Source organism: Neopsephotus bourkii, unplaced genomic scaffold, assembly GCF_033783945.1.
Source record: "Neopsephotus bourkii isolate Nb327-2 ecotype Australia unplaced genomic scaffold, CSIRO-AGI_Nbou_v1 NB_594, whole genome shotgun sequence".
NCBI lineage: Eukaryota > Metazoa > Chordata > Aves > Psittaciformes > Psittacidae > Neopsephotus > Neopsephotus bourkii.
The window spans coordinates 1-27,968 of record NW_026901095.1 but is presented as its reverse complement, the minus strand read 5'-3'; the positions used below and the strand labels follow the sequence as shown (position 1 = coordinate 27,968).

At 41.3% G+C, this 27,968-nt stretch overlaps 1 protein-coding gene and 1 long non-coding RNA gene across 2 annotated transcripts; one reads left to right on the top strand and one right to left on the bottom strand.

Moving 5' to 3' along the window:
* Window positions 1–27,191, bottom strand: LOC133211380 (zinc finger SWIM domain-containing protein 6-like). Its single transcript, XM_061351708.1, has 9 exons — window positions 25,245–27,191; window positions 23,479–23,655; window positions 23,046–23,192; window positions 20,220–20,366; window positions 16,451–16,711; window positions 13,045–13,180; window positions 4,328–4,485; window positions 3,676–3,839; window positions 1–1,381 (listed from the first exon to the last, which is right to left on the bottom strand). Exons 1-9 carry the CDS (start codon window positions 25,411–25,413, stop codon window positions 1,289–1,291), a joined length of 1,452 nt encoding a protein of 483 aa, XP_061207692.1. The 5' UTR covers window positions 25,414–27,191; the 3' UTR covers window positions 1–1,288.
* Window positions 17,855–19,722, top strand: LOC133211381 (uncharacterized). The gene is made up of 3 exons (XR_009725192.1): window positions 17,855–18,087; window positions 18,310–18,418; window positions 18,553–19,722. It is a non-coding gene; the product is annotated as an uncharacterized LOC133211381 (long non-coding RNA).
* Window positions 27,192–27,968: the final 777 nt, after the last annotated feature.

Genomic DNA, 27,968 nt, shown 5'->3' with positions numbered 1-27,968 from the left:
TAAAGCAACATTAAACACAACATTTTATTATTTGCCAATATGTAACTTCACAAAATAATACCCAGGAACTAATATCTACAAGATAGCCTCAGTAATAATTACCTTAGCAAAGATGTAAAAGCAATAAAACAAGAGCATTGCATGGAAATTCGCAGACAAACAATTTTCTGACTGAGGGCATACAAAGGCAAGCTTTATTTTCCCATGCTAGTAACAACATTAATTTCCCAGAGAATAAGCAGCAGCAATCCTTTAAAGTTCTGAAACTCAAGATGTATGAAAAAGTAGTAAATACAGTACGGAAGCATACTTTCCAATAATACCTTTAGTGGCAATTAAAATTGCTCCCTTATCATAATACTGATATTGTCCTCACTACCACACTTTTTAATGCTCACATCTTCACTTTCAGATTCTGTATCCTCATCTCACAGATGACAAACCAGAATATAAAAGTGGCCTGGGTTCAGTGCTGAACCCAGGACAAGAAGCTAAGGGATGCCTCATCAAAACACACAAAAAATTTATGGCAAAACCCCAAAATTAACATAATGTCCTGCTGAGTGCACTATTCTCCCACTACGGTCCTCTAAGTACGAGGCTAGTTCTGCTCCCACCTTATATTCACCTTACATGGATGGGTGCATTAATGTTTGGTTTGCTTTCCAGTGCAGATGAGAGGCAGGCCACTATGTCATAGCCACATAACAAAGATGCACTGCACTCTAAGCTTGGATTTACCCAGGGCTTTAAAAAACAAAACAGAAAACAGCAAGCAATGATTGCCCCTTCATGAGATGGTCTGCCACACAAAGACATCCTCAGCATTTCATTCACCTGTTTTCTGGTTCCTCTTCCCCACAGTTGACCAGATAGATAGCACACTCACCAGATTTTTGGTGTCCCACCTTTCAGTGCAAGCAAAGTTGTAGAATGGTGTAAAAGCCCATGACCATGAGCCTTTTATCTGCTGTAGCCTCAAACCCAAACCCAGTGTGGAGGGGACAAGGAGAAATCTAGGGTATTTCTCATGAGGTTATGCATGCCCCTACACTGAAGGGGAAAGAAGTCACTCTGCATTACTCAACTATTGTTGCACTTGGCTTGTGTTTATTCTATCACATGCTCAAAAAACCCACTCATCATTGCCATAATTAATGTCTTCTAATCAAAGGAATTTTATAGATGAACAGGAAGTGGGAGACATTTGCAGAGCCTGGGTCCTCACAAACAAGATCAAGCCCCCTAAGATTAGCTGACAAAAAAGCAGAAGCCCTTAAGAAGCATCTCAAAACATACCTATTTCTGTTGCACATGTTACTAACCACCTCACCATTTCCCGCCGTCGCCAATTCAGTGTTGACAGCGTCATCCGCATCACCTATTAAAACAACACAAATAAAATACAAATTAATCCTATTGCAAAATGAAGACAATATACCAGCAATTAGGGATTCAAGTTACTCAAATACACTGAGGTTCAAAAAGGCAGCCTCTTGCCCTCTCCACTCTGTTACTTCTTTTTAGTTGATATGTCAAAAGACTTGATAAATAGTGCTCAACTATCTTAGAAAAGCATACAGAGCAATTCCAACTACAGGCCCTTTAAGGCCAGAGGAGAAACTCTGTTTTATTCAGGAAGAGGAACAACTTCCCCCCTCCCAAAATACACTACAAAAAAGCCCAACCAATGACCAATTATCCAAACTAAATTATATTGTGTCCCCTCCCTCTATGTATTTAAAGTGTGTATTGGGTTTTTGTGGCAAGGTTTTGGTAGTGGGGGGCTACTGGGGTGGCTTCTGTGAGAAGCTGCTAGAAGCTTCCCCTGTGTCCAATAGAGCAAATACCAGCTGGCTCTAACACAGATCTGCCACTGGCCAAGGCCGGGTCTGTCAGTGATGGTAGCAGCACATCTGTGATAACATATTTAAGAAGGGGAAAACGTTATTGCACAGGAGCAATTGTAGCCAGAGAGATTAGTGAGAATATGTGAGAAACAACTCTGTAGATGCCAAGGTCAGTGAAGAAGGAGGGAGAGGAGGTGCTCCAGGTGCTGAAAAAGAGATTCCCCTGCAGCCCATGATGAGGCAGCCTGTCCCCCTGCAGCCCATGGAGGTTAACAGTGGACCAGACATCTATCTGCAGCCTGTGGAGGACCCCATGCTGAAGTAGGTGGCTGTTTGAAGGAGGATGTGACCCTGTGAAAAGCCTGCACTGGAGCAGGCTCCTGGCAAGACCAGTGAACCTGTGGAGTGAGAGGAGCCCACTCTGGAGCAGAATTGATGGCAGGACTTGCGATGCCATGGGGGACTCATGCTGGAGTACTGTGTTCCTGAAAGATTTCCCCATGGAAAGGACCCATGCTGGAGCTGTTTGTGGAGAACTGTAGCTCACAGGAGGACCCACATTGGAGAAGTTCATGGAGGACTGTCTCCTGTGGGAGGGACCCCATGCTAGAGCAGGGGAAGAATGTGAGGAGTCTGTCCCTGAGGAGGAAGAAGTGGCAGAAACAATGTGTGATGAACTTGACTACAACCCCCATTCCTTGTCCCCCTGCACTACCTGGGAGAAGGAGGTAGAGAAATTAGAAGTTCAGGAAGAAGGGATGGGTGGAGGGAAAGTGTTTTAAGATTTGGTTTTATTTCTCGTTACCCTACTCTGATTTGGTTGGTAATAAATTAATTTCCTCAAGTTGAGTCTGGTTTGCCAGTGATGGCAATTGGTGAGTGATCTCTACCCATCGTTATCTTGACCCATGAGGCTTTCATTATATTTTCTCTCCCCCATCCAGTTGAGGAGGGGAGTGATGGAGTGGCATCCAGGCCACAGCAACTGGAATAATATCCTTTCCCCAGAAGCATTTGGAGCTTTGTTTACTGAAGCAAAGTAATAAATGGTTTTCTGTTCTTTGCATTTTTTGCTTGTTTGGAGTTTTTTATTGTTTTTAAGAACTCCCTGAAGAGGGATAGAGAGATTTATTTTTGTTGAAATGAACTGTGTAAACTACAAGATTCATCAGTGTAAGGCAATATTACTCCAGATACAAAAAAAAAAAAAAAAAAAAAAGCTTTCTCTCTTTCTCTTTGTAGCTTGTGAAGTCTCTCCTGAGAGCCTGAAAACTGATCTGAGGTTCTTGTACATGTCAAGCTGAGTCTGATACAGATGACCATCCTGCAGCTTGTGGAGTGCAGGATTTTATGAAGGAAGTGAAAGGGCTGCTGTTAGCACAGTCTGCCTTAGAAACAGGTCATTTTTGTTGACCTTGGCTTTCTCCAGGAATTCAACAAGCACCTACCAAATCTCATTTGAAGGAAAAGAGGAAAGGATGGGAGGAATGATAAGAAGCCCCTCAAAGCCATGGAAAAGATCTGCAAAAATGCATTTCTGGCAAGCAGAATAATTTTGCTCTCTAGCCATTCCTACATATACTCCCAAACCCACTGTATTAGTCCTCTCACCCCTTAACAGGAGTCCCTGCAGGCAGCTGCTCCCAGCTCTCTCTTCCACTCGAATGGTACAAAGGTGCAGATCCTTGCTCTGTGTTTACCAGTCAACTGTGCTTTGCATCAGAAAATGGAATCTAAAAATTCCAGACAGAGCCCAAAGAGTGTATGCTCCTAAGTGACTTAAGGAGCTGCACCCACCAACAGTAACAATGAATGAGGGAAATACCTGAAGGCCCAACTCCAGAGAAACTTTCAGAAGAGTGATATCTGGCAAGCTGTCCATGAGTGTTGCTATTTTAAATGCATCCTGGGCAAGTTTGAAGACGTGTGATGAGGAGTGGATATTTTTCTGGATGGATTCTAACACTGTTTCCAGCCTCCAAACATCACCTGCAAAGTGTGAACAGAATCACCAAGGCAAAACAAGCTCCCAAAACATCCAGAAATGCCTTATAATTGAGCCAGCCATTGCTACACAATAGTATGCTTCAGCTATACACATTTTGTTTTTTATAAACCTGCCATAATTAAATCATGTGAACGAAAGATACAAGACAGCACAAACTCCTCTAGTGCCTGCCTGATGGTACATGGCCAAAAGTCATCCTGATTTATGAAATTTAAAAGTGATTTTTCCACTCCTGGATTTCACTATCTATATCATATGTCAGAACAAAAAGCTGTCCCATGAGTGTCAATTCAAGCTACCATGTAGCTAGTTTAATCACTTTGCTAGAAAATTGACAGGTTTAAGTCAGTTCAGTTTGTTCCCATTTCAAGCTCCTGTCAGATTGTGATTTGGATTCCCAAGCTTGTGCTTATTACATGTAATATTAAAAGCATACATTTAGTTGAGTATGTAACTGACAGCAATGTACCTTTGGCTGCTGTTAGCATGGTCGATGCCAGCTCACACTGCTGGGATTCGATGTGACTTAGGGTGAACCAGTGGGGATACCGGTTTGGAACAATTGATGCAATGTGGTGTGGGTGGGACATGTCTCCCAAAGGAGCTGTAGATTCCAATACTAGCAACCTGAAATAAGGAAGAAATCGTCTTTCATGAAATCATTATTATATTAGGTTACTCATAAGCAAAACTAAAGCTGCAAGAACACTTGACCTTGTTTATTAAATGTGTAGTTCTGGGTATAAAGGTATTGAAAACCACTTCTCTTCTTGGGGAATCTTAAAAGTCCATTTGTCAAACTTGCCTACATCAGTGGGAATCTGTAGGAATTCACAAGACAATTAAGCCATCCATTGGCCAAGGCAGCAGAGACTTTCTGTATCATCCATAGAGTTGAAGCTTTTTTCTCTCGCCTTTTTTCAGTCTTTGAATATTTGGAATACTTTCTTTACTTGCAGATGCTCAAACTAAGGGAGAGGGATATTCAACAAGTCATTTGGATTTTGACCTTACAATAAACTCAGGCCTACCGAAAGGACATTTTGCTGTTCAATTATGAACTAGTTTTTAAGGTCCTTAATCTCTATCTACCAACATTTGATAACATGCATGCTAATATGAAAAAAAGAACTTTTTGATTTGTATCAAGTCAAATCTCTTCCCTAGTACCACTGAGACACCTCTTTATATAGTTTTTTATACCTAAAATAAAACAGATATAAATTCTTCAGCTTATTTTTTTTTCCAAGCAGAGAGGGGGAGAAGAAAAATGATGCATTATAAAATGTTTCAAACAAACAGGAAAAATACGAACTACATAATGCAAAAAGGATTTTTAGGTTAGGAGTAACAGTAAATAGACAAAAAGTGTGAAAGGAAGAAGCTGTTTGTGGGAAATCTTGTCACTTTGAATTTCATTGCCAGCTTCTATGTTTCTTTGCTGTGAAAAAAGAAATACTGTTGTGAATTGGTGGCTTTCATGCAATTTTGGCAAGATTAGGGAACATCATAACAATAACAAGCAGATTTAGCATTCTTCACTTTTTTTCCCTTTAGAGCATCAATTATTTAGCTCAGTTTTAGCAAAGCTACTCAGTGATTAAACAACACCATTAAAGTCTGACTCCCAAAGCCTAGGTTGAAATTCAGGCTTCAGAAGGTATTAGCCAAATTAAGCTAAATATTGAAGTTCAGATTCCAAGTGAAGAGTTAACTAGGTCACCACAGATCCACATTCTCCAATGCTCTACTCCATATGTTTCAGTGTTGCAAGCAGACAGACTGTAGACAGAAGTGACCATCAAGAATAGCAAACCCTATCCTTGCAGAACTGAGGTGCATGCATGAAAGACCTTATGGTCTCAGGTTCCATTGAAGTCACACTGAATGTTCCACATACTAAAAGAGGAATAAAAAAAAAAATAAACAGCAACACATGATTTTGAATACAGAGAGACAAAATATTCCAGAGTTGCCATCATAGGTCAGTGACCTGTGCAGACTGACACTAAACACTTAGGTCTGGAAAGCAACTAGCTGTACTCTTGGAAAGTAAACTTCTTTGATAAATGTTCAGGAGAAGAAAGAAATATGCTTGACTTCTAAAAGCATGAGCAAGTGCACAGATTTCTATGTGCAAATATTTTACCCTAGCCATGGAGGAAGGGATGCTCAAATTTACCTCTTTTGATCACAGAATAATAGAATCATAGAATGGTTAGGGTTGGAAAGGACCTTAAGATCATCCAGTTACAACCCCTCTACCAAAGGCAGATGTGTACGGATGTGAGGGCAATCCGGCTGCAACCTCTGTCACCCCACTGATTGCCAGGGTTGATTTGGCTGATCTGGCTGGCTAGGCGGGGGTCCCTTTCCTCCCTCACTGCTCCATGTGCATCCCTCTCAAAACTCTGTGCTCAGCCAAAGAGGACGGTACCGTTCATCGGTCACGGGTATACAGTAGCTGTGCTCCCCTTCTAGAACCTCCAAACAAGCTCATGGTCAAGTTGTAGGAGAACCATGTAGGGTAGTCAAGCATCCTAGACTGCATACACATCCAAGTGAGGCACTGCACATGGCACTCTGCCATTGTTTAAATTCACCCCTCGATCACGAGCCCATTTATATGTTGCATCTCTGCCCAGATGGCCTGAGGGTTTATGGGCCCACTGGGCCAAAAATAATTCACCCTTATGTTGCCAAGCTAAGTCCATCTGAGGCACTTCAATGTTAGCAGCTTTATCCACCTATTGGTTGTTCTGATGTTCTTCACTGGTCCGATTCCTGGGTACACGAGCATCTACATGGTGTACCTTCACCACCAGGTTCTGCACTCAGGCAGTGATATCTTGCCACAGTGCAGCAGCCCAGATGGGTTTACCTCTGCGTTGGCAGTTGCTCTGCTTCCATTGCTGCAACCACCCCCACAGGGCATTTGCCACCATCCATGAATCAGTACAGATAGAAAGTACTGTCCTTTTTTTTTTTTTTTTTTTTTGTTCAGCAATGTCCAAGGCCAGCTGGATGGCTTTTATCTCTGCAAGTTGACTCGATTCACCCTCTCCTTCAACAGTTTCTGCAACTTCTCTTAGGGGACTCCATGTAACTGCCCTCCATCTCCGATGCTTTCCCATGATATGGCAAGACCCATCAGAAAACAAGGCATACTGCTTTTCACTTTCTGACAGTTTATATATAGTGGGGCCTCTTCAGCATGCATCACCTCCTCCTCTGGTGATATTCCAAAATCTTTGCCCTCTGGCCTGTCAATGATGACATCTATAATGCCTGGATGACTGGGATGTCCTGTTCGAGAGCATTGTGTAATTAATCCAGCCCACTTACTCCATGTAGCATCGGTTGCATGATGTGTAGGGAAGACCCTGCATTTGAACATTCAGACCAGCACAGGCAACCAGGATGCCAGGAGGAGCTGTGCTTCAATGCCAATCGCTTCTGAAGCAGCTTGAACCCCTTCATAGGCTGCCAGTATCTCTTTTTCAGTTGGGGTATAGCTGGCCTCAGATCCTCTGTATCCCTGACTCCAAAAGCCAAGGGGTCCACCTCGAGTCTCCCCTGGAGCTTTCTGCCAGAGGCTCCAGGCAGGATCATTCTCCCCGGCTGCAGTGTAGAGTACATTTTTCACATGTGGCCCAGTCCAGACTGCTCCAAGGGCTACTGCATGAACTATCTCTCGTTTAATTTGCTCAAAGGCTTGTTGTTGCTCAGGGACCCGTTTAAAATCACTCTTCTTCCGGGTCACATGATAGAGAGAGCTTGCAATCAGACACTAATTTGGGCTGTGCATTCTCCAGAACCACACAGCTCTTAAGAAAGCTTGTGCTTCTTTCTTATTAGTTAGTGGAGACATTGCTTTTATATTGTCGATCACATCTGTGGGGATCTGGCAACGTCCATCTTGCCATTTTATTCCCAAAAAATGAATCTCCACTGCAGGTTGCTTGCCCTTACTCTGTTTTTGCCAAAACCGGCTTTTAGAAGGATTTAGATTTAGGTTTTTTCTTCCTTTCTCAAAAAATTCTTCTGCTGTATCACCCCACACAATAATGTCATCAATGTATTGCAGGTGTTCTGGAGCTTGCCCCTTTTCCACTGCAGTCTGGATCAGTCCATGTCAGGTGGTAGGGCTGTGTTTCTCTTTTGCAATTGCTTTGTCAAGTTCCCCATTCCCTAGCAAGTGATCCCAGCTGATTGGCTTCCCCACCTTCAAGTTCATGAACATCAGACCCATTGTCCCAGCAGTGGAGCAACCAGGTGATGATGCGCTCCCCTGGTTAATAGGTAAAATCTTTTTGCGTATTCCATAGCTTGGTTGAGTTCTGGGGTTGAGAAGTCACCTCTTCTTCTTTTCAAGGCCAGGTTGGACAGAGCCTTGTGTGACATGGTTTAGTGTGAGGTGTCCCTGCCCATGGCAGGGGGGTTGGAACTAGATGATCTTAAGGTCCTTTCCAATACTAATTATTCTATGATTCTTCCTCTGAACCACATAATAATAACTTCTGATCAGATGCTGTTCCGTGTAGTAAGTGCATTGGTTCTTCATCTTTCTTCACTGCACGAGTTGCTTTTTTTGCCTCTTTTTTGCTTTTCCTCTTGCATACAGGGGCAACCAGTATTGGCACGAATTGGTCCTCTGATTTATCTGCAGTGAATATCACTGTGGTCGGAGTGGCTGCAGTATCTGTTGCCAGGGTTGGTGCAGCTGCTGTGCTTGGGGTTTGAGTAGCACCAGCAGCTGCGCTGTCTGTTGCTCTTGGGATTCGGGTAGCTGCTGTACTTGTCACTGGGGTTGGTGTAGCTGCTGTGCTTGGAGTTGGAGTAGCTGTGTTGTCTGGTGCTTTGCCATCAGATCCAGACAGAATTTTTTTCCCTTTGAAGATGCTGGATAGTGTTGAGCAGGGCTCTGTAGGCATAGGCCAAGCCACAGCACATTGCCATGATTTGTCTGCCTCTGGTATGGCCAGGATGACAACACACCTCATTTAGGTGTTTTACTAATTTTTCTGGATATTGCACTTGTTCAGTGGTGAAGTTCTAAAGCACTGGAGGGGCCCACAGGCCTAGATACTTACCCATAATATCCCACACACCCTGCCTCTCATGACTGCCCAGCCTTGAGGAAAATCTCTTGATCCTCCTATATTGTCGTCTAACCTTAGACAAGACCTAAACCCGACTCTACTTAACTTTCGAGATCAGATGAAATGGTCATGGGTAAAACACACTCTGTATGTGTGCCAAAATGATAATTCCCATCAAAACCAGCAGGCAGGTCTCAAGGGTACCCAAAGGCCATTCAAAACCTTCAGAACTCTCAAATGATGCTGTAAATAGTCTGGTGGGGGAGCTGGGAATGTAAAGGAATGTCTCCTTCATAGGTTAACCCCACGAGGAGAAGAAAAAGATGTGTAATTGCTAAACACTTCCATTATATACCTCCCAAAATACAAAGGTGATGACAACATTGGGAACATAAGCCAGATAAATTTCATGATCAATGAGTCTACTGTACTACAAGTCATTACCATAAAGTACAGTGAAACAAGAACCTTAGCGCAAGCCCCCCATCTGATAAACTCTAACACAGGAAATGCCAGCTATAAGTATGGTAGGACATGCTGAAACCCCGAGATCAAGAGCAACAACTATGAGAGCCAATAAATCAGCATTGTGACGAGTGACTATTAATCCGAAACAATGAATGCTTAACATACAATTAGACACACTCCAGTTAGATCTGTCATTATCTCAACCCTTCGTGCCCCAAGATCGGTGCCACAAAGAACTGTCGTGGTTTAAGCCCAGCTGGCAACCCAGAACCACACAGCCGCTCACTCACTCCTCCCCCCCTCCACCCACTGCTTCGGGAGAGATGGGGAGGAGAATCAAACGAATGTAACTCCCATGGGTTGAGATAAGAACAGTCCGGTAACCAAGGTATAACAGGAAACCACTACTGCTACCACCGATAATAATAATGACAAGGGAAATAAGGAGGGGAGAGAATACAATTGCTCACCACCCACCGACCAATACCCAGCCTGACCTGAGCAGCGATCTAGCCCTTCCGGGTAACTGCCTCTCGTTTATATACTGGGCATGACGTGCTGTGGCATGGAATACACCTTTGGCTAGTTTGGGTCAGGTGTCCTGTCTCTGCTTCCTCCCGACTTCCCCTCCTCCCTCGCAGAGCATGAGACTCACAAAGTCCTTGGTCAGATTAAACATTATTTAGCAACAACTAAAACCATCAGTGTTATCAGCATTGTTCCCAGGCTGAAAGTCAAAAACACAGCACTGCACCAGCTACTTAGAAGGAGAAAAATGACTGCTACTGCTGAACCCAGGAAAGACGCCTCACACTAAACCATGCCACCCAAGGCTATGTCCAAGCCAGCCTTGAACACTGCCAGGGATGGAGCATTCTCAACTTCCCTGGGCAATCCATTCCAGTGCCTCACCACCCTGATAGTAAAGAACTTCTTCCTTATATTCAACCTAAACTTCCCCTGTTTAAATTTTAACCCGCTACACCTTGTCCTATTACTACAGTCCCTAATGAATAGTCCATCCCCAGCATCCCTATAGGCCCCCTTCAGATACTGGAAGGCTGCTATGAGGTCTCCACGCAGCCTTCTCATCTGTAGGCTGAACAAGCCTAACTCTCTCAGCCTGTCTTCGTACAGGATGTGCTCCAGTCCCCTGATCATACTTGTGGCCCTCCTCTGGACTTGTTCCAACAGTTCCATGTCCTTTATATGTTGAGGACACCAGAACTGTACACAATATTCCAAGTGAGGTCTCACGAGAGCAGAATAGAGGGGCAGGATCACCTCCTTCGACTTGCTGGTCACGCTCCTCTTGATGCAGCCCAGGATATGGTTGGCTTTCTGGGCTGCAAGCACACACTGCCGGCTCACATTCAGTTTCTCATCAACGAACACCCCCAAGTCCTTCTCTCCTGGGCTGCTCTGAATCTCTTCTCTGCCCAGCCTGTAGCTATGCCTGGGATTGCTCCAACCCAGGTGTAGGACCTTGTACATCATTTTGTTAAACTTCATGAGGTTGGCATTGGCCCACCTCACAAGCAAGTCAAGGTCCCTCTGGATGGCATTCCTTCCCTCCAGCGTATCAACCAAACCACACAGCTTGGTGTCATCGGCAAACCTGCTGACTTTCCATGTCAGCGACAAAGATGTTGAACAAGACCAGTCCCAACACCAATCCCTGAGGGACACCATTCATTACTTGTCTCCATCTGGACATTGAGCTGTTGACCACAACTCTTTGTGTGCGGCCATCCAGCCAGTCTTTATCCACTGAATGGTCTATTCAGACTTATCATTGATCATTTATGCCCTTGAAACTTCCATCAGAAGGAGGTGGTTCTGGTGGTTCTGGTGTCCTCAGCATAAAAAGGACATGGAACTGTTGGAACAAGTCCAAAGAAGGGCCACGAGGATGATCAGGGAACTGGAGCACCTCCCGTATGAAGACTGGCTGAGAAAGTTGGGGCTGTTCAGCCTGGAGAAGAGAGGGCTGTGTGGAGACCTCATAGCAGCCTTCCAGTATCTGAAGGGGGCCTATAGGGATGCTGGGGAGGGACTCTTCATTAGGGACTGTAGTGATAGGACAAGGGGTAATGGGTTAAAACTTAAACAGGGGAAGTTTAGATTGGATTTAAGATTGGATATAATAATCTTTCCTGTTAGGGTGGTGAAGCACTGGAATAGGTTGTCCAGGGAGGTTGTGAATGCTCCATCCCTGGCAGTGTTCAAGACCAGGTTGGACGAAGCCTTGGGTGATATGGTTTAGTGTGAGGTGTCCCTGCCCATGACGGGGGCTTGGAACTTGATGATCTTAAGGTCCTTTCCAACCCTAACTATTCTATGATTCTAAGGGCCTTCTTAGCCACCATCAGTAATGCAGCCTGCCCTGAGATAAAGCCAACAGACACGGAGCACTCCCTAAGAAACATCTTTTTCCCTGAGTACTGAAGACAAATGGGATGCAAGTCAGACTTTTTTTGTCATATGACATAGTCCATTTAAATCCCAGCTTTCACCCAGGAAGGTGCAGGACAGCTTATTTACGAAGCACAAGAAAAAAGTACTTGCTCAGACCACACCATATGGTTTCAAATCTATCATTGAGAATTAATTTATAAAGGCTGTGGAACAAATAGTCTTATCATCTGCTAAGCAGTAGATGATCCTGAGACTGCTGGTGAAAGCCCTCTTTCCTCATTTCTTGTCACTGCCATCACACGCACAACCACATCAGTAAGAGGACAGACACACTAAAGCTATTGTTTAACACAAAACCACATGCCCCAAGACTGGAATTCTACAAGGATTTGTAACATAGAATGCTGTTTTACAGTTGTAGATAAACACTAATTGTACATTTATAAATGATTATACTGTAGTTACTACAGATATCATTTACTTTTACAGATGACAGAACCAAAGTAATTTCTCCTTAAAAGAACAATGCTTCTTTTAGAAAAAAAGATGGTCTTAATTACCAAGTGTCGTGGTTTAAAACCAGTCGGGCAGCTCGTTCACTCACTCCCCCCTTCTTTCCCTCCCCCTACTCCTGGAGGGATGGAGAGGAGAATCGAAAAGAATGCAACTCCCACGGGTTGAGATAAGAACCGTTTAGTAACTAAGGTATAACACAAATCACTACTGCTACCACCAATAATAATAATGATAAGAGAAATAACAAGGGAAGAGAATACAACACCCGCCGACCGATAACTCGCCCCACCTCACCCAACCAAGTACCAACTGATACTTCCTCCAACCCTGCAGTCCCTAGCCCTTCTGGGTAACTCTCAGTTACATGATGGGCATGACATGCTGTGGTACGGAATACTTCTTTGGTCAGTTTGGGTCAGGTGTCCTGTCTCTGCTTCCTCCCGGCTTCCCTCCTCCCTGGCAGAGCATGAGGCTCAGAAAGTCCTTGGCCAGACCAAACATTTGAGCAGTAACTAAAAACATCGGTGCTATCAGCACCATTCCCAGGCCAAAAGTCAAAAACACAGCACTGCACCAGCTACTAAGGAGAAAAAAATGACTGCTACTGCTGAACCCAGGACACTAAGCTTTTCCCTTTTTCCAAATTACTTGTGCTCTTTCTAGATGTGTTGTGAATACATACCGCATGGCTCTCAGCGCAGTTTTGTATGCCAATTCAGCATCATGATGTAGGAGAGAGGTGAAAAGATACTTGGCAAATGTGTGCATTGGAACACTCTCTCGATGGATTACTTCACCTAAACCACTATATGGTCCAGCTGTGGGAAAGAGAAAGAAAGATAATGTTAGTCTTTACAGACTTTTAAAACCTAACTTCTGGACCTTTAAAAACATTCATTAACTCTTGAGCTAGAATTGGTATTCAGAAACAGTTTGCTCTACAAATGTAAAGTTACATTAATATTTTTGTGAAGTATATTAAATACCATATATTCTTTGAGACAAGAAGACAGACTGCAAATTGTATAATATTAAGCACACTACCAGTGTCATAAAAATGACAGAATGGTCCCAAGACTCCATGGGGCTCATTCATCAAGTCTATGATATGCCAAAGTAGAAGGTGATAATCCTAGCTTTGCCTCTGCATAGTTATATTGTGCACATGAATTCCTATACATCTACAAAATGCAAAGATAAAAATCACTAGACATTAAGAAAGTCTGAGATCCATAGGTGGGCATTTCTGAAGACTGGGCTGATCACAAAGTAAATGTCAATGAAGATTAAGTAGGTGACAATGCGTGTCTCAATCATTTAAAATGAAGTTGAAAGCCATTCAAAACAAGCTAGCATCGCTTCAATGAAAGAAACCATTTCATAAATATATATTAAAACATATTCTGCCATTAAACCTAGCAGTAGAGCAAAAATTAGATCAGTTCTTGCAACACAGTCTTATGTTCTACTTTCCCACGCATTCAAATGGTAGCTACATACAGCATACATTAATCTGCATTAACAGCATAGAAATCATCTTAATATTGGATTAAGGTTTCTTTACGATATCTACAGGACTTTAGTATAAAACCACATTTGATATGATTAAGATCTTCAATCACTGCAGTTTTTCCTCCATGTGAGCTGGCAGTTTCGGTCTAACCTGGAATAAACTAAAGCTATTAAAGAAAAGCCAGATTTCTCAGCACACAGTAATGCAAAACCATTGTTGCACACTGCTCATCAGTTACAGGTAGTTATTTTAGCTATGATCACTTGTTTACTACTGTAAGAAAACAAAAAAAAATATCAGTGATCAAAGCAGTAAACTAGAAGTATCAGAGAACATAGAACTCCTTCCTTTTCCTCATAAAACATCCTTACCAGTAAATAGATGGAGTGAATTGATTTAATAATCCATAGGATCTCTCTCTGGTGGTTAATAGCTAGATCCAGTAAGTAGCAGTTCTTCTCCAAAGGCCATAAAGCAGCGGTTACAGCCAGACCATAATGGAAATTCTCCCTATGGTGCAGCTTCTCAGCAGTTTCAAATAGCACCATCAGTAGGTATCAAAGTCTTTAAGGATCGGGGGCAATAATAGTGACTCAGAGCTGAACCCTAAACAACATACTGTGTTCCTTCCATTAAAGAAGTAGTTTTAAAAGAAAAATGTCTTACAGAAAAAAAGCAAACCTGACTTCTGTGTAACAGTCTTCACAACTTACCTAGAGCAGTATCACATTCTCTACCATCCTGTATCGAGTGGAGTGCCTCAAGGGTCGGTACTGGGACCAGTATTATTTAATATATTCATCAATGATTTAGATGAGGGAATTGAGTGTACTATCAGCAAGTTTGCTGATGACACTAAGCTGGGAGGGGTGGCCGACACGCCAGAAGGCTGTGCTGCCATCCAGAGAGACCTGGACAGGCTGGAGAGTTGGGCAGGGAGTAACTTGATGAAATATAACAAGGGAAAGTGTAGAGTCCTGCATCTGGGCAGGAACAACCCCAGGTTCCAGTATAGGTTGGGGAACGACCTGTTAGAGAGCAGTGTAGGGGAGAGGGACCTGGGGGTCCTAGTGGACGACAGGATGACCATGAGCCGACACTGTGCCCTTGTGGCCAAGAAGGCCAATGGCATCCTGGGGTGTATTAGAAGGGGGGTGGTTAGTAGGTCGAGAGAGGTCCTCCTTCCCCTCTACTCTGCCCTGGTGAGACCTCATCTGGAATATTGTGTCCAGTTCTGGGCCCCTCAGTTTAAGAAGGACAGGGACCTGCTGGAGAGAGTCCAGTGCAGGGCAACTAAGATGATTAAGGGAGTGGAGCATCTCCCTTATGAGGAAAGACTGAGGGAGCTGGGTCTCTATAGTTTGGAGAAGAGGAGATTAAGGGGTGACCTTATTAGTGTATATAAATATATAAAGGGGGAGTGTCACGAGGATGGAGCCAGGCTCTTCTCAGTGGCAAACAATGATAGGACAAGGGGCAATGGGTACAAACTGGAACACAAGAGGTTCCACTTAAACTTGAGAAGAAACTTCTTCTCAGTGAGGGTGACAGAACACTGGAACAGGCTGCCCAGGGAGGTTGTGGAGTCTCCTTCTCTGGAGACGTTCAAAACCTGCCTGGACACATTCCTGTGTAACCTTATCTAGGTGTTCCTGCTCCGGCAGGGGGATTGGACTAGATGATCTTTTGAGGTCCCTTCCAATCTCTAACATACTGTGATACTGTGATACTGTGATCCCTTGAGCAAGCACTCAAAACTTGGATCATGCCTTTAGCTAATTGGTTCCTTTAAAGTTTTTTCTTCGATTAAAAAAACCCCCAAAACTAGAAAGACAACCTTAGAACCCACAAGACTACTCTGTGAACATGAGGCTTAAGTGTTTTATGTTAAGCCTTTTTAAAAGCTAAGGCAAAAGCATGCACTTATTTGGTGTAGATTTTATTGCAATACACTGGCTAATTGCCAAACACAAGTTATTTGTCTTAATCAAAATTTAGTCATAAGATTAGGCCTTAAGCTTCAATATTTGAACATATATTCTCATTTTCATGTATGATACAAATTTCAGAGGCAAGTAATTTTCCTAATTGGTACAAAGAAAATGTTATACTTCTGTCCCAGTAATTCTAAGTGAATTTTCTGAGCTCTTCACTTGGGAACAGAGGTAAAAGTCCTCATACATTTACTAATTTGCCAGTCCTTTTTCAGGATACAAGTGACATTGAGAAATTTGCTACCTGGGAACTGTTGATGATATCTGATGTCTATATTATTTAACTGTGAGCCTGGGTTGTATAATTAGGATACTGAGATTATGACAAGCAACAAATCTAAAGAACAAAACACAATAAAAAAATGAAAGGCTTATAAATCAGTAGATTCCTTATCTCTGTAGTCATGTGATATCTGAAGTATGTATGATTCTCATAAGAGACCGGAAATAAAATTTTGCTTGAGCTCTACATCAGAAAAAATCTTAAGTATGTAAGGCAGTTTCCACTGGAATACTAAATTCAGTGGGCTTGTATAAGTGAAGATAGTTTAAAGAAGCAGTGAGCATCTACATTGAGCTACCTTCTAATAGGAAGGCTGCTTGTTTTCGAAAAATCTTCACCAGAGTATCATCCAATTCAATTTCCTGTAGCTTAGAAATGAGTTGCTCCTCATTTCGACAAACCTTCTCCTGTGCATACAAGCCATCTGGCATTATTCGTTGCTGTCCCAGCCCTATTAATGCTACTTCCACAGCCAGCGTTAAATAAGATTCCCCTTCTTCTAAGAATTTGTGTGCAGGCAGGTGCTGGTACTCCAGAGATTTGCATTGCCCCACATTCTCTGTAAAGGGTGACACAAAGAATAACACATCAGGAAATCATTCTAATCAATAATCTGCCTATAATGCCACATTTACAAATGCTTCCTCTGTCAGTATTCATTTTTAAAAAAATATTTAAATTACTAGCACAATTTCAAGATCCAATGATCTGATCTGAACTATCTGATCCAATTCCACATGGCAGAAATAAATAACACAATTCAGTTTAAAAAAAAATACTCGAAAAACCAAAGTTTTCATTTTAAACTGCATGATTTGGAGAAAGGAAGTTTTTCCAGCTTTGCGCAATAAGGCCAAAATTGGAAGATCTAGCTCCATTTTTTCCCCACCCATTTCTGTATCTCCTTAAAGTTTTGATGTTATATAAGTATAAAGGAAAGATGTTTATATACTGCATAGATTTCATATGAAGCTATTAGGATTGTACAAATACAGCTGACTTGGGAACTCCACAAAACTTTAAAGCAACCTGTTTCCTAGAACTCTTTTCATGCTTTTTTGTTAGAGTTGTATTTATGATAAACATGTATAATGTTTCTGACTCCTATTAACACTAGAAGGGCAACTTTTAGCAAAGATTATTTGTAAATTCCACACAAAGCCATGAATTACTTAAGAGTACTACTGATTCATTAGGCACTTCAGAGACATACCATAAGACAAAACCCCTAGCAGTTTACAGTCTAGTTTGAGAAAAGTTGTAATGTACAGAAGTAAGGATGTATGTGGTTTGTATGGCAAGGTTTTAGTAGCAGGGGGGCTACAGGGGTGGCTTCTATGAAAAGATACCAGAAGCTTCCCCAGTGTCCAAATGAGCCAATATCAGCTGGCTCCAAGATATACCTGACACTATCCAAAGTTGAGCCCATCAGCTATGGTGGTAGCACCTCTGTGATAACATATTTTAGAGGGGGAAAAAGTTATTGTGCAGAAGATTGCAGCTGGAAGAGAGGAGGAAGAATATGCGAGAGAAACAACCCTGCAGACACCAAGATCAGTGAAAAAGTAGGGAGAAGAGGTGCTTCAGGTGCTGCAACAGAGATTCCCCTTCAATCCTTAGTGAAAACCATGGTGAGGCAGGCTGTCCACCTGCAGCCCATGGAGATTAATGGTAGACCAGATATCCACCTGCAGCCTGTGGAGGATCCTACACCAGAGCAGGTTGATATGTTTGAAGGAGGCTGTGACCCTGTAGGAATCCTATGCTGGAGCAGGCTCCTGGCAGGACCTGTGGCCCTGTGGCAAGGGTAGCTCATGCTGAAAAAGGTTTGCTAGGAGGGCTTGTGACCTTGTGGGGGACCCATGGAGCAGTTTATAAAAAAATATAGCCTATGGGAAGGACCCCATGCTGGAGCAGGGGAAGAGTGAAAGAAAGGTGGTTTGAGATTTGTTTTTATTTCTCATTACCCCACTCTGATTTGATTGGTAATAGATTAAACTAATTTCCCCAAGTCGAGCCTATTTTGCCTGTTGGAATTAGATGATCTTAAGGTCTTTTCCAACCCTAACTCTTTTATGATGGCAATTGGTGAGTGATCTCTCCTGGTCCTTCTCTTGACCCATGAGCCTTTTGTTATATTTTCTTTCCTCTGTCCAGTTTGAGAGGGGGAGTGATAGAGCAGCTTTGGTGGGCAGCTGGCATCCAACCAAGATCAACCCACCAAAAAGGAAATAGTTGCAGCAAATGAGAAGGCAGAATGCATTTGGTAGATTGCATATGTATGTGTAGGGGGAATTTAGTTTTGAACACACACACTACTTTTATTTAATGACTTTTTTTTGTGGGTTTTTTTCCTAATTGCAAAAAATTTGATTTCTTTTAACTAATGTTTTTTTCCAGAATTTGTGGATATGGGTTTAGAAGTTTGTTGAAGAAAATCCAGTTGAATAAAATGGGTTTTGAGGCAAAGCCCCAAGCTTTGGAATGTGCATATACAAGAGAGCTGTAAACAGAGGGATAAATTGATTTTCTGACCACCCAGAAGGTGAAAAGAAATTGAGAATAAGGAATAAACCAGTTAAGCTCCTGGGAAGTAAATGCTTACATTAAAATGGGCATACACATCCTGCCCTAAATTATATATCAATACTGCAACACTGTTTTCCAATTCATAACCTTTACAGACCATGCCTGTTATAAATTGTTTTGTCAGCAATTTGAATTATTATATACACTTGTATCTAAGAAGTCAAAAAGCATCCTGGCCTGCATAGGAGGAGCATCACCAGCAGGTCAAGGAAGGTGATCCTTCCACTCCACTCGGAACTAGTGAGCCTACACCTGGAGTGCCCTGTCTAATACTGGCCTCCCCATGGACATGCTGGAGCAGATCCAGTGAGGGGCCACAAAGACGATTAAAGTACTGGAGCATCTCCCATATAAGAGACTGGGACATCTGGCATTGTTTAGTCTGAAAAAAAAAAAAAAAAGGCTCAGGAGGATCTTACCGACATGTATAAATATCTGATGGGAGAATGTAAAGATAAAGCCAGACTCCTCTCAGCAGTATCCTGTGACAGGACAAGAGGCAATGGGCACAAACTGAAATACAGGAAATTCCATCTGAGAGTAGGAAAACACTCCAGAAGAGCCTGCCAACCTCAACAACTCTGTGATTTCCTGTAGCTTCTCAAAAAGAGAACAGAGCAATGTATGTGGAGAGGGTTGCTCTATAAAGTCTTATTTGCTTTTATTTCAAGCATCAAGTATGGAGTTGTCTTCAAGAATGAGTAACTGGTAGTTTTTTGAGTGCTTTCATATAACTTATAACAAAATTTTACTTTAAAAATTTTCTCTCCCTTATGTTTTCTTAGGGAATTGTCATGTTTTAACCCCAGCTGGCAACTAAATACCACAACTTGCTCATTCTCCTCCATTCTGGTGTGATGGGGAGGAGAATTAGGGAAAGGTAAAATCTGTGAGTTGATATAAAACCAGTTTAATAATTGAAACAAAGTAAAGTATAATATATAATAAATAATAATGGGAAATAAAAAGAGGAATAAACCCCAACAACAGTGATGCACAGCACAATTGCTGCCACCTAGTGACTGATGCCCAGCCTCTTCCCGAGCAGCAGTTGGCTCCTTCTGGCTAACTTCCCCCCAGTTTCTATGCTGAGCATGATGTTCTGGGGTATGGAATACCCCTTTGGCTAATTTGGGACAGGTGTCCTGGCTATGTTCCTTCCCTGCTTCTTGTGCCCCTCCTCACTGGCAGTGCATGAGACTGAAAAGTCCTTGATCAGGGTAAGCACTACTTAGCAACAACTAAAATATTAGTACATTATTAACATTATTCTGAGACTAAAGCCAAAGCACAAAACTGTACAAGCTACTAGGAAGAAAAGTAACTCTATCTCATATGAAACCAGGACAGTATGAGTATACAAATGTGAGTTATACTATAAAGACACTGGTTTAAAATTTAATTTAGAAAGTCAAGACAGAAAAATGCCTCCAGTTACTGAAGACTTAGAGAAGATTGCTCCCTTTTCATGGCCTTACCCCTGAAGTCTGAGAATCCATGGAAGCTCTCATCATCCACCCTGCAGGCTTCCATCAGGCTACTGAAAAGGGTACTAATGGGATCCAAAGGGTGTCCCACCCAACCTTCAAGATTTGTTACTGAGGTTACTCCTTTGTGGAGAAGTTCTGTGACAGAAAAGATGGAGGGAGAAGGGAGGGAAAGAGAGCATGTTAGCCCCTCAAAACAATTCTAGAAATAAAACTGATTAAAATGCTCTTGGTACAGAATTCAAAGTATTTCTAGTAGCTTCTGCTTAGAAGGAGAATATACTATCTTTCAGGTTGAACTCATTGACCTTTGTGAATATGTTAAAAGAGGAAAAAAAAAGAAAATAGATGAAGGCCAAGCATTTTGAGCACTAGCAAAGTGCATTATGGGTCAAAAATTTCAACTGCAGTATCTTGAAATTTCTTAGTTGATACCAGTAATTCTTCTGAAAATGTGCTTCTTTTTTTTTTTTTTTTTTTTGTTATTCTAAAGATTCAGTCAACAAATACCTTCATGGATACTTTGTTTTGTAGCCCTCATCCATCAATCAGTTGTAACATGAAAATATTGTTTGGCACAATTAATTAATTAAAGGAAATATTGCTGTGGTAACAGAGGTTAGAGATTTCACAAATCCCGTTTTTATTAAGAATCTTATGGCAGTAGCTCCCCTTTGACTACAACTCCCAAATTTTTCTCCTAGATACATACACAACCGAACTATGAGAAATCAGTTGCATTACAGGTAACCATTTAAAAAACTATACAAGCCATTACTGATACTCTGTTTCTCTGCCTATTGCATGCTAACTTGTACCTGCCTCTGCTCTCTCTCATTCACAAAGTGCCCTCTTTCTAAGTAACCATGTGTATAATCACAAATCTTTAAAAGCTTGCTTCTTGCGTCTTTAAACAAGTGGAGCTACAAAGTGAAACACAGCCACACTGTTGAACTGAGGAGGGTGGCTTTTTTTAAAGAATCAACTGATATGAATATTAAAAACAATTGTCTTACTAACAAATAACGTACTAAAGATGACAGACAGAAGCCTTTAGTATTACCAAAAATGATTAATATCAGTGACTTCTGACTCGCTTATTTTCCATTTCATCTATCTACTTATGAGCTTCACTTGTCTCATGCCAGAGGCTTCAGTCCTTCATTTATGTAGACATTTAAATCATGCAAGGAGTTCCACAGATGTCAAATCAGTCACATGAATGAAAGCTAAGTAGAAGCATGTGGTGGTTGCTGAACTGAAACCGTAGCTGCAGAATTAATCTGTTTATAGAGAAGACCAGCATATTTTGCAGGATTAAAAATATTTTAGAATTCCAAGCATAAGAGAAAAAAAAAACCCAAACAAAAAAAAAGCAGTACCAACACAGAAATTACAAACTTCTTTGTTTTGGGGTAGGATGAATTGCACTTCATACACTCCATTTTTAGAATAATATTAGTTGACAGCTATAGAAACTGCTCACAGGGAAAGGAATTTAACAGAATTATTGAATGTCTAGATACTGCATTAGCAACTAGGAATGAAAAGAAGCAGTACTAGGAACAGCACACTTGTGGCAAACCCTTCACCACCTGTCACCAGTATGTATACACATTCACACACTGGCATAGCTTCCTCCCTTCTTACCTCCCCACTCTGAGAAGCTGGGAAACATGCAAAGCTTTTAAGGAAGCACATGTTAAGGAAAGATATGTTCCATGATAAAAACACTCAGAAAAATTCTCCTAAGTAATAATACAAAGTGCTTTTAAGTTTTATTTGAATCTAGGACCCACAATAGTACTCAAAGCTTCTTCCTTGGGTAGTGTGAAATGGAAACGGAGGCAGAAAGGAACTGCCAGCTTTTTTTTTTCTTTTTTTTTTTTTTCCCCCAGTTAGGTGTCTACCCTGACTTCAAATTCTAAATGAAATTTCTGGGAAAACACCTGCACATACACTTGAAAAATTTACACACGTGACTTCACACTGATATATTTTACCTACAATGCAAGAGGATACACATGGTTAAGAGTAGCAACAAAGTTCTGAATGAATGTGAATGAAAGGTGTTCTTGTAGTAGCTGAGAATGTAATTCCAGTTTTCCCACATACATTCTTTAACCACAGAATCATCCCTTTCTTCTTCCACTATCTCTTCAAACTTATAAGAAAGTTCAGTGCAGGATTATTTTTGGTAGAATGTTCCTTCAAAAAACAGGGGTAGTGTTCAGAGGGACACCACAGAAAATTTTATAAAGACAGTATTTCAAAAATCTCATTTCCAGAAATGTGAATCTACTAAAGTTTTAAGTGTCATAAAAGACTTTTAGAACAAATTGCCAAATTTCATGAATTTCTGTAGTTAAGACTTTGCCTTGTTGTTACCTTCAATGTCCTCTTTAGGCTTCCACCTCAGAAATATATAGCGCTGCTAAATTATATATCAGAGGAAAAAAATATTATTTTAAATACCTGATGTGCCAAATGCAAAGCTTGTTTAAAAGTCTATAAATGACACAGGATAAATATTTACACTGTGTAACCAGAAAGCCTTAATGGGATAAAGGCACTATCATGTCAGACATATTGCAGAAGGCAGAACAGAGCCCTTGCCCTGCAGAGCTTAAAACCCAGCTTAAAAAAACACAACCTCCAACATCCAGAATGTGGCATTACCGCTACGGTCATTTGGATGGAAGAGTTAAGTCACCTATTTTGCTTTAGTTTCAAAAGCAGTTTTCTCATGCAGAGTTAAAGTCCAGTGTTATTGTCACCTTGCCACATCCTTTGCCCTTCCCTCTTTCCCACATTTACCTTTCTTCTGAGCCTGGAACATTTCCAGCTGTTTCTGCTGCTGTCTTCTTAGTGTATTAACAATAGCTATTGCTAGCCTCAGTGCTTCTCGTGGGTATCCATGAGATCGTAATGCATCCACCCTCGCACAGGCTGTAGGAACATGTTCTAAAATGGAGAAGATAATTGAGGAATAGCAATGCTTCCATGTCTAAAATGTCCTGTTTTGCTGGGTTCCTCAAAAGAGCTTTTTTTCTTTGTTTTGTTTTTAAAACTATGCAAGAGAGACTTAAAGGACTAGTTCTGATACAGCATTTCAAGGGATCCTCTGTTCTTTTTGCCAAGCTTTTCATTCACCTCCCCATCATCCCTGCAAAATAATGCCATAGAAACTGAACAAAGCAGCAAGTCATGGAAACATGATGTCTTTTGTCTTTTCAGTTTAGTCACTTACCATGCCAGAGGGGCCACCCCTGAGAGTCAAAGAGTGAGTTTTCATTGTTGTCATGGTAACAGCAGTTGGTGTATAGGTCACCGCTGATAATGTACTGTAAGTGGCTGTCCTGCCAGTGCAGATTGCATGCCTCAATGGCTCGAGTGAACACTGTCCGATGATGCCTGTTCGATGAATCTGTCATTTTTCAGAATGATCAGAAAGCTGCATCAGCTTTTGCTCATTCATATGCGAATCAGTCATTCACAATAGTCTCATCTTCTGTCTATTCACCAACCTCCAATTTATGGCAACCTGCCTTGCCTGGCTCCGCAGGGATCAGACCACAGATGATATTACATACTATTAACCAACAGCTCAAAACGTGTGCCATTCACTTTGCATTCAGAGAGATCTATAAACCAGCACAACTAATGCTAAATAGGGCTTTGCAAAGGAAACATCTAGAGATGAAAGTCATTAAACAGCATATACAAAGCTCCCCTAAAAACAAACTATCAAGTATATGGCACACAGCTACTCAAGCATCCCCAGCTTCTCTCCTTCCAAGACCCAGAGCTACTAGGATGAGGGACAGATAAACATCACATGAAAGGGTTTTAACTGTTCTCTTTGAGAAGTGATATTAACTTTGAGCACTTTCATAATTTTGTCATAAACATGTACATATACTGCAAAGAAAGCTAAGTACTGAGGCCATGGGACTGACATAATCCTCACTGGATATCTTCCTATGGCAAAAGTGCTCTGTTGATATGGTACTGTGTCTATGAATGTTGAAATGCCATGTCAGAGTTGCCACAAGCCTGCCCAGGTTGGGCTAAACATCACAAGATCCAGAAAGTAAAACACCTCTGTAGGAAGTTATATGTTGAATGAACTTATGTCCCCAGCTAGCTGCAAGATTTAAAAATGAACCAAGTCTACTTCCTTCAGAGGTCATCTTCCAAGAAAAAGCAACAAGGAAAACCTCATCTAAGCCCAAATCTGTCACCTCCCACAAGCATTTAATTTTAATTTTATCATGATTATATGAAATATGTATCAAAATAGTGAGGGTTTTGAGGATTACGAGGGTTTGTGTTTGTTTTTCACCCAGGTAAATATCCTTCATCTTCCTCTTATTAGCAAAGTAGCAATCTTTGCTTGAAGATGACTGAAGAAGGCTTCTGTCAGATTTGATAATCATGTTTTAAATTAGAAAGCATGATACTGAGTAAGAACAGACACCTCCTCCAAGAAGGCAGTGTTGCCTCTGCACCCCCCCCCCACTTGTCAATGCAGACTGCACATACAGAGCACATCCCACAGATAGCTGCTTTAGTTTCTCCTGCACTCAGTTTAATGCCATTACAACAGATCTCCCTTTAAGTAAGGATCAAAGGCTTTGTAACTGCAAACAAAATAAAAACCCCAACACCAGAAGGGATATAAGATTATTTTTAAGCAAAGAAACAACAGGCTCTTACATGACATACTTCAGGGACATCCAATTTTCATGCAACAAGTATTTAGAAGGACCAAGTGAAAAGTTAGAAGATCTAACTAAACACAAATACTTGCTTTGAAAAAAATTGCAGTCCCAGCACAAAACCACTTCTATTTATCCTTTCTGCAAGGATAGTATTAGTGAAAATATATTTGGCTGGTCAATCCTCAACAAGAAAGCTACTTGCCCCAGAAAATGTACTGAATTCTGCAAGGCTATAGTATATAAAATAAAGGCTATATTATATGTTGCAATCATTGCATATATTTAGGCTCACCTTGGTTAGCATTTGCACCCTGAGGTAAAGCACTGGTTAAATTTGACAGCTCATTTCCATGGTTTCCATCTTCCCAGGGACAAACATCCACACTGTTCCATTTTTTCAGCTGTTTTAGCCAACTGGCCTTCTGCTCCAACTTGCAGTGGGGATTTAAGACTATACACATCCACAAAGCACCTGATTTTTTAAAAACATTGCTAAATTAGGTTTTCTATGAAAAACACAGCAGCCAATGACTAATTTCAAACTTCTATACTATAACAGTTTGTCTCCCCTCAAAGACTATACTGTTTGTTTCCCAGCTATGCCTAACACCAGGGAGACTGAATTCCTGATGCAGAATCTTGGAGTTGGTGTGGCCTATCTAAAGCAGTTGAAAGACTGTATCAAGCCAACCTCCTCAATTAACAGGCATTAAGTGTGTATTTTGTATTAGAAAATCCAAACTTCACAATGTATGGCCCATCAGACAGGAACATCAGTCAAAAGCAAACAGTAGTAAATTACCCAAGTTCTTCTTCTAATTTTTGTACCAAAGCAAATGTTGTTTTCTACAAACAAGAACTATGTTGTAACCTTAAATCTTTAACAATAGTATGTGTGCCTTTAACATAGTAGAATAGGCCAAACTGTTCTAACTTACTAACATGTAGAGAGAAAGGAATGTTTGGCTGATGGGGAAGGGAACATCATGGGACTGACTAGGAAGACAGTAAATAAGACCAAGGATGCTAGACTTCAAGATAACAGAGCAGAACCCAGTGTGGAGCAAGACTGGAACAGAACAGAAGCAAGGACATACCAGCTGCTAACTCAGCACTATGACCTTGCAAGCATGTGCAAACACTGAGGACATTCAGTAAACACAGTGAGGAAGACTATCGGTGACCACCAGAGACCCCCCACTCAGCAAGAAAGTGCATTCATAATTAGGATGCAAATATTATAATTAGTTCTTAGGAAAGCTTATGCATATGCATGAGCATGCTAAATATGTAGCTGCTGTCAGCAAGTATTGGGTGCGCTCACCTTTGCAAAATGATTCGCATGTGCACCCAGTGCTGCAATAAAGAATGCTGTTTTCTAGAAGTCCAAATTGAGTCTTAGAGAGTTTCTCTGCCTGACTTTTATGGTAACAGTATATCTTCCAGCTTCCCATTACAGGAACCAAACAATTGCATTAGCAAGACATGTATTTTGTAAACACATCCACACTCAAAGCCCAGCGGAAGTACTGCTGATCATATAACACATTCCCAAACACATCTAGACCTCAGAGATCCAGTAAACACTGGTTTTGTGCAATCTAGTAGGAATTAGATATTTTTACTGCTACTACTTCAGTAATTTGGTTATACTAGAAATTTTGTTTGACATTTTCTGTTTACAGAGCTCAAAGAGAAAGCTAATTTGCACTGTTATTTCACATATACCATCACTTCAGAACCTGTTCCCTGACACTATATAGCAGGGCAGGCATTAATGCATGAGGGTCTCGAGCAACAAGTTTCAAATGGAAATATTTTTCTCTAAATCAGCTGCCTCTTCATCAGCATTATCTTTGACAGAAGCTGAAAGTACTGTTTAGCTACAGTTCTTCTGTAATGAGCTACAGGCTCTTTAAGAATGTGCCTTATACACTACAAGAGATTTAAATAATATGCTTAAACTATACAATCATCTTCATGACAGGCTGAAAAAAAAAAAAACCCAAAACTCAGTTTGTCACTATGCCACAGCACAGGAGCCAGTTGAAACAGAGCTTAATCCTTAATGTTCTAAGTCTGCTGCTATTCAGTCCAACATGAAATGAGGAAGAAATATCAAAGAAATCTGAAAACAACAACAATATAAGATATGGTACAGTGCAGAACACCAGAGAGACACTACACCAATGCAGATTATTACTGCACAGTAGTTACATACTGTAGAGCACGCTGATCTGTTGGGGTTTTGTTTGTGGGATTTTGTGGGGGTTTTTTTGTTGTTTTTTTTTTTTGTTGTTGTTGTATGGCTTTTGTTGTTGTTTGGGTTTTTTTACGTGTCTGAATAAAGCCAATACTGTTTTTAAAAACCTCTTTTAAAATTAAATCCTATGACTTTCTTTAGACAATCTTCAACACACTAACTCCCCAGAGTCAAATTATAGAATAGAATCATGGAGCAGTTTGGGTTAGAAGGGACCTTTAAAGGTCATCTAGTCCAACCCCTGTGCAATGAACAGGGACATCTTCAACTTGATCAGGTTGCTCAGAGCCCCATCCAACTTGACCTTGAATGTTTCCAGGGATGAGGCATCTACCATCTCTCTGGGCAACCTGTTCCAGTGTTTCATCACCCTCATTATAAAAAATTTCTTCTTTTTATCTAGTCTGAATCTACCCTCTTTCAGTTTAAAATCATTATCTCTTTTTCTATCAAAACTTTTTAGGGACTACTAAAAAGTTTGTCCACATCTTTCTGGCTCTTGTCCAGCTTTTCATCCACCAGTACCACCAAATCCTTGGCCACAGGGCTGCTCTCAATCCCTTCATCCCCCAGCCTGTATTGATGCCAGGGATTGCTCTGACCCAAGTGCAGGACCTTGCACTTGGCCTTTTTGAACCTCATAAGGTTCACATTGAAACTGATGTGGCCTATTGTGTACAGGGGGGTTGTACAAGGGGGTACTGCTTAAGTTATAGCTGGCTTGACAAGCTTAGCAGATGCCTTATCAGGCAG

Bases quoted from the DNA above. Each gene is read 5' to 3' on its own strand.
- LOC133211380 (XM_061351708.1), bottom strand. From the start codon at position 25,413: ATGTGTATAGTCTTAAATCCCCACTGCAAGTTGGAGCAGAAGGCCAGT. The intron at 23,656-25,244 runs GTGAGCCTAAAT...GAAAAATGACAG, and splicing joins GGGTGCAAATGCTAACCAAG to ATTCATCGAACAGGCATCAT. The intron at 16,712-20,219 runs GTAAGGCCATGA...CACCCTTTACAG, and splicing joins TGGATTCTCAGACTTCAGGG to AGAATGTGGGGCAATGCAAA.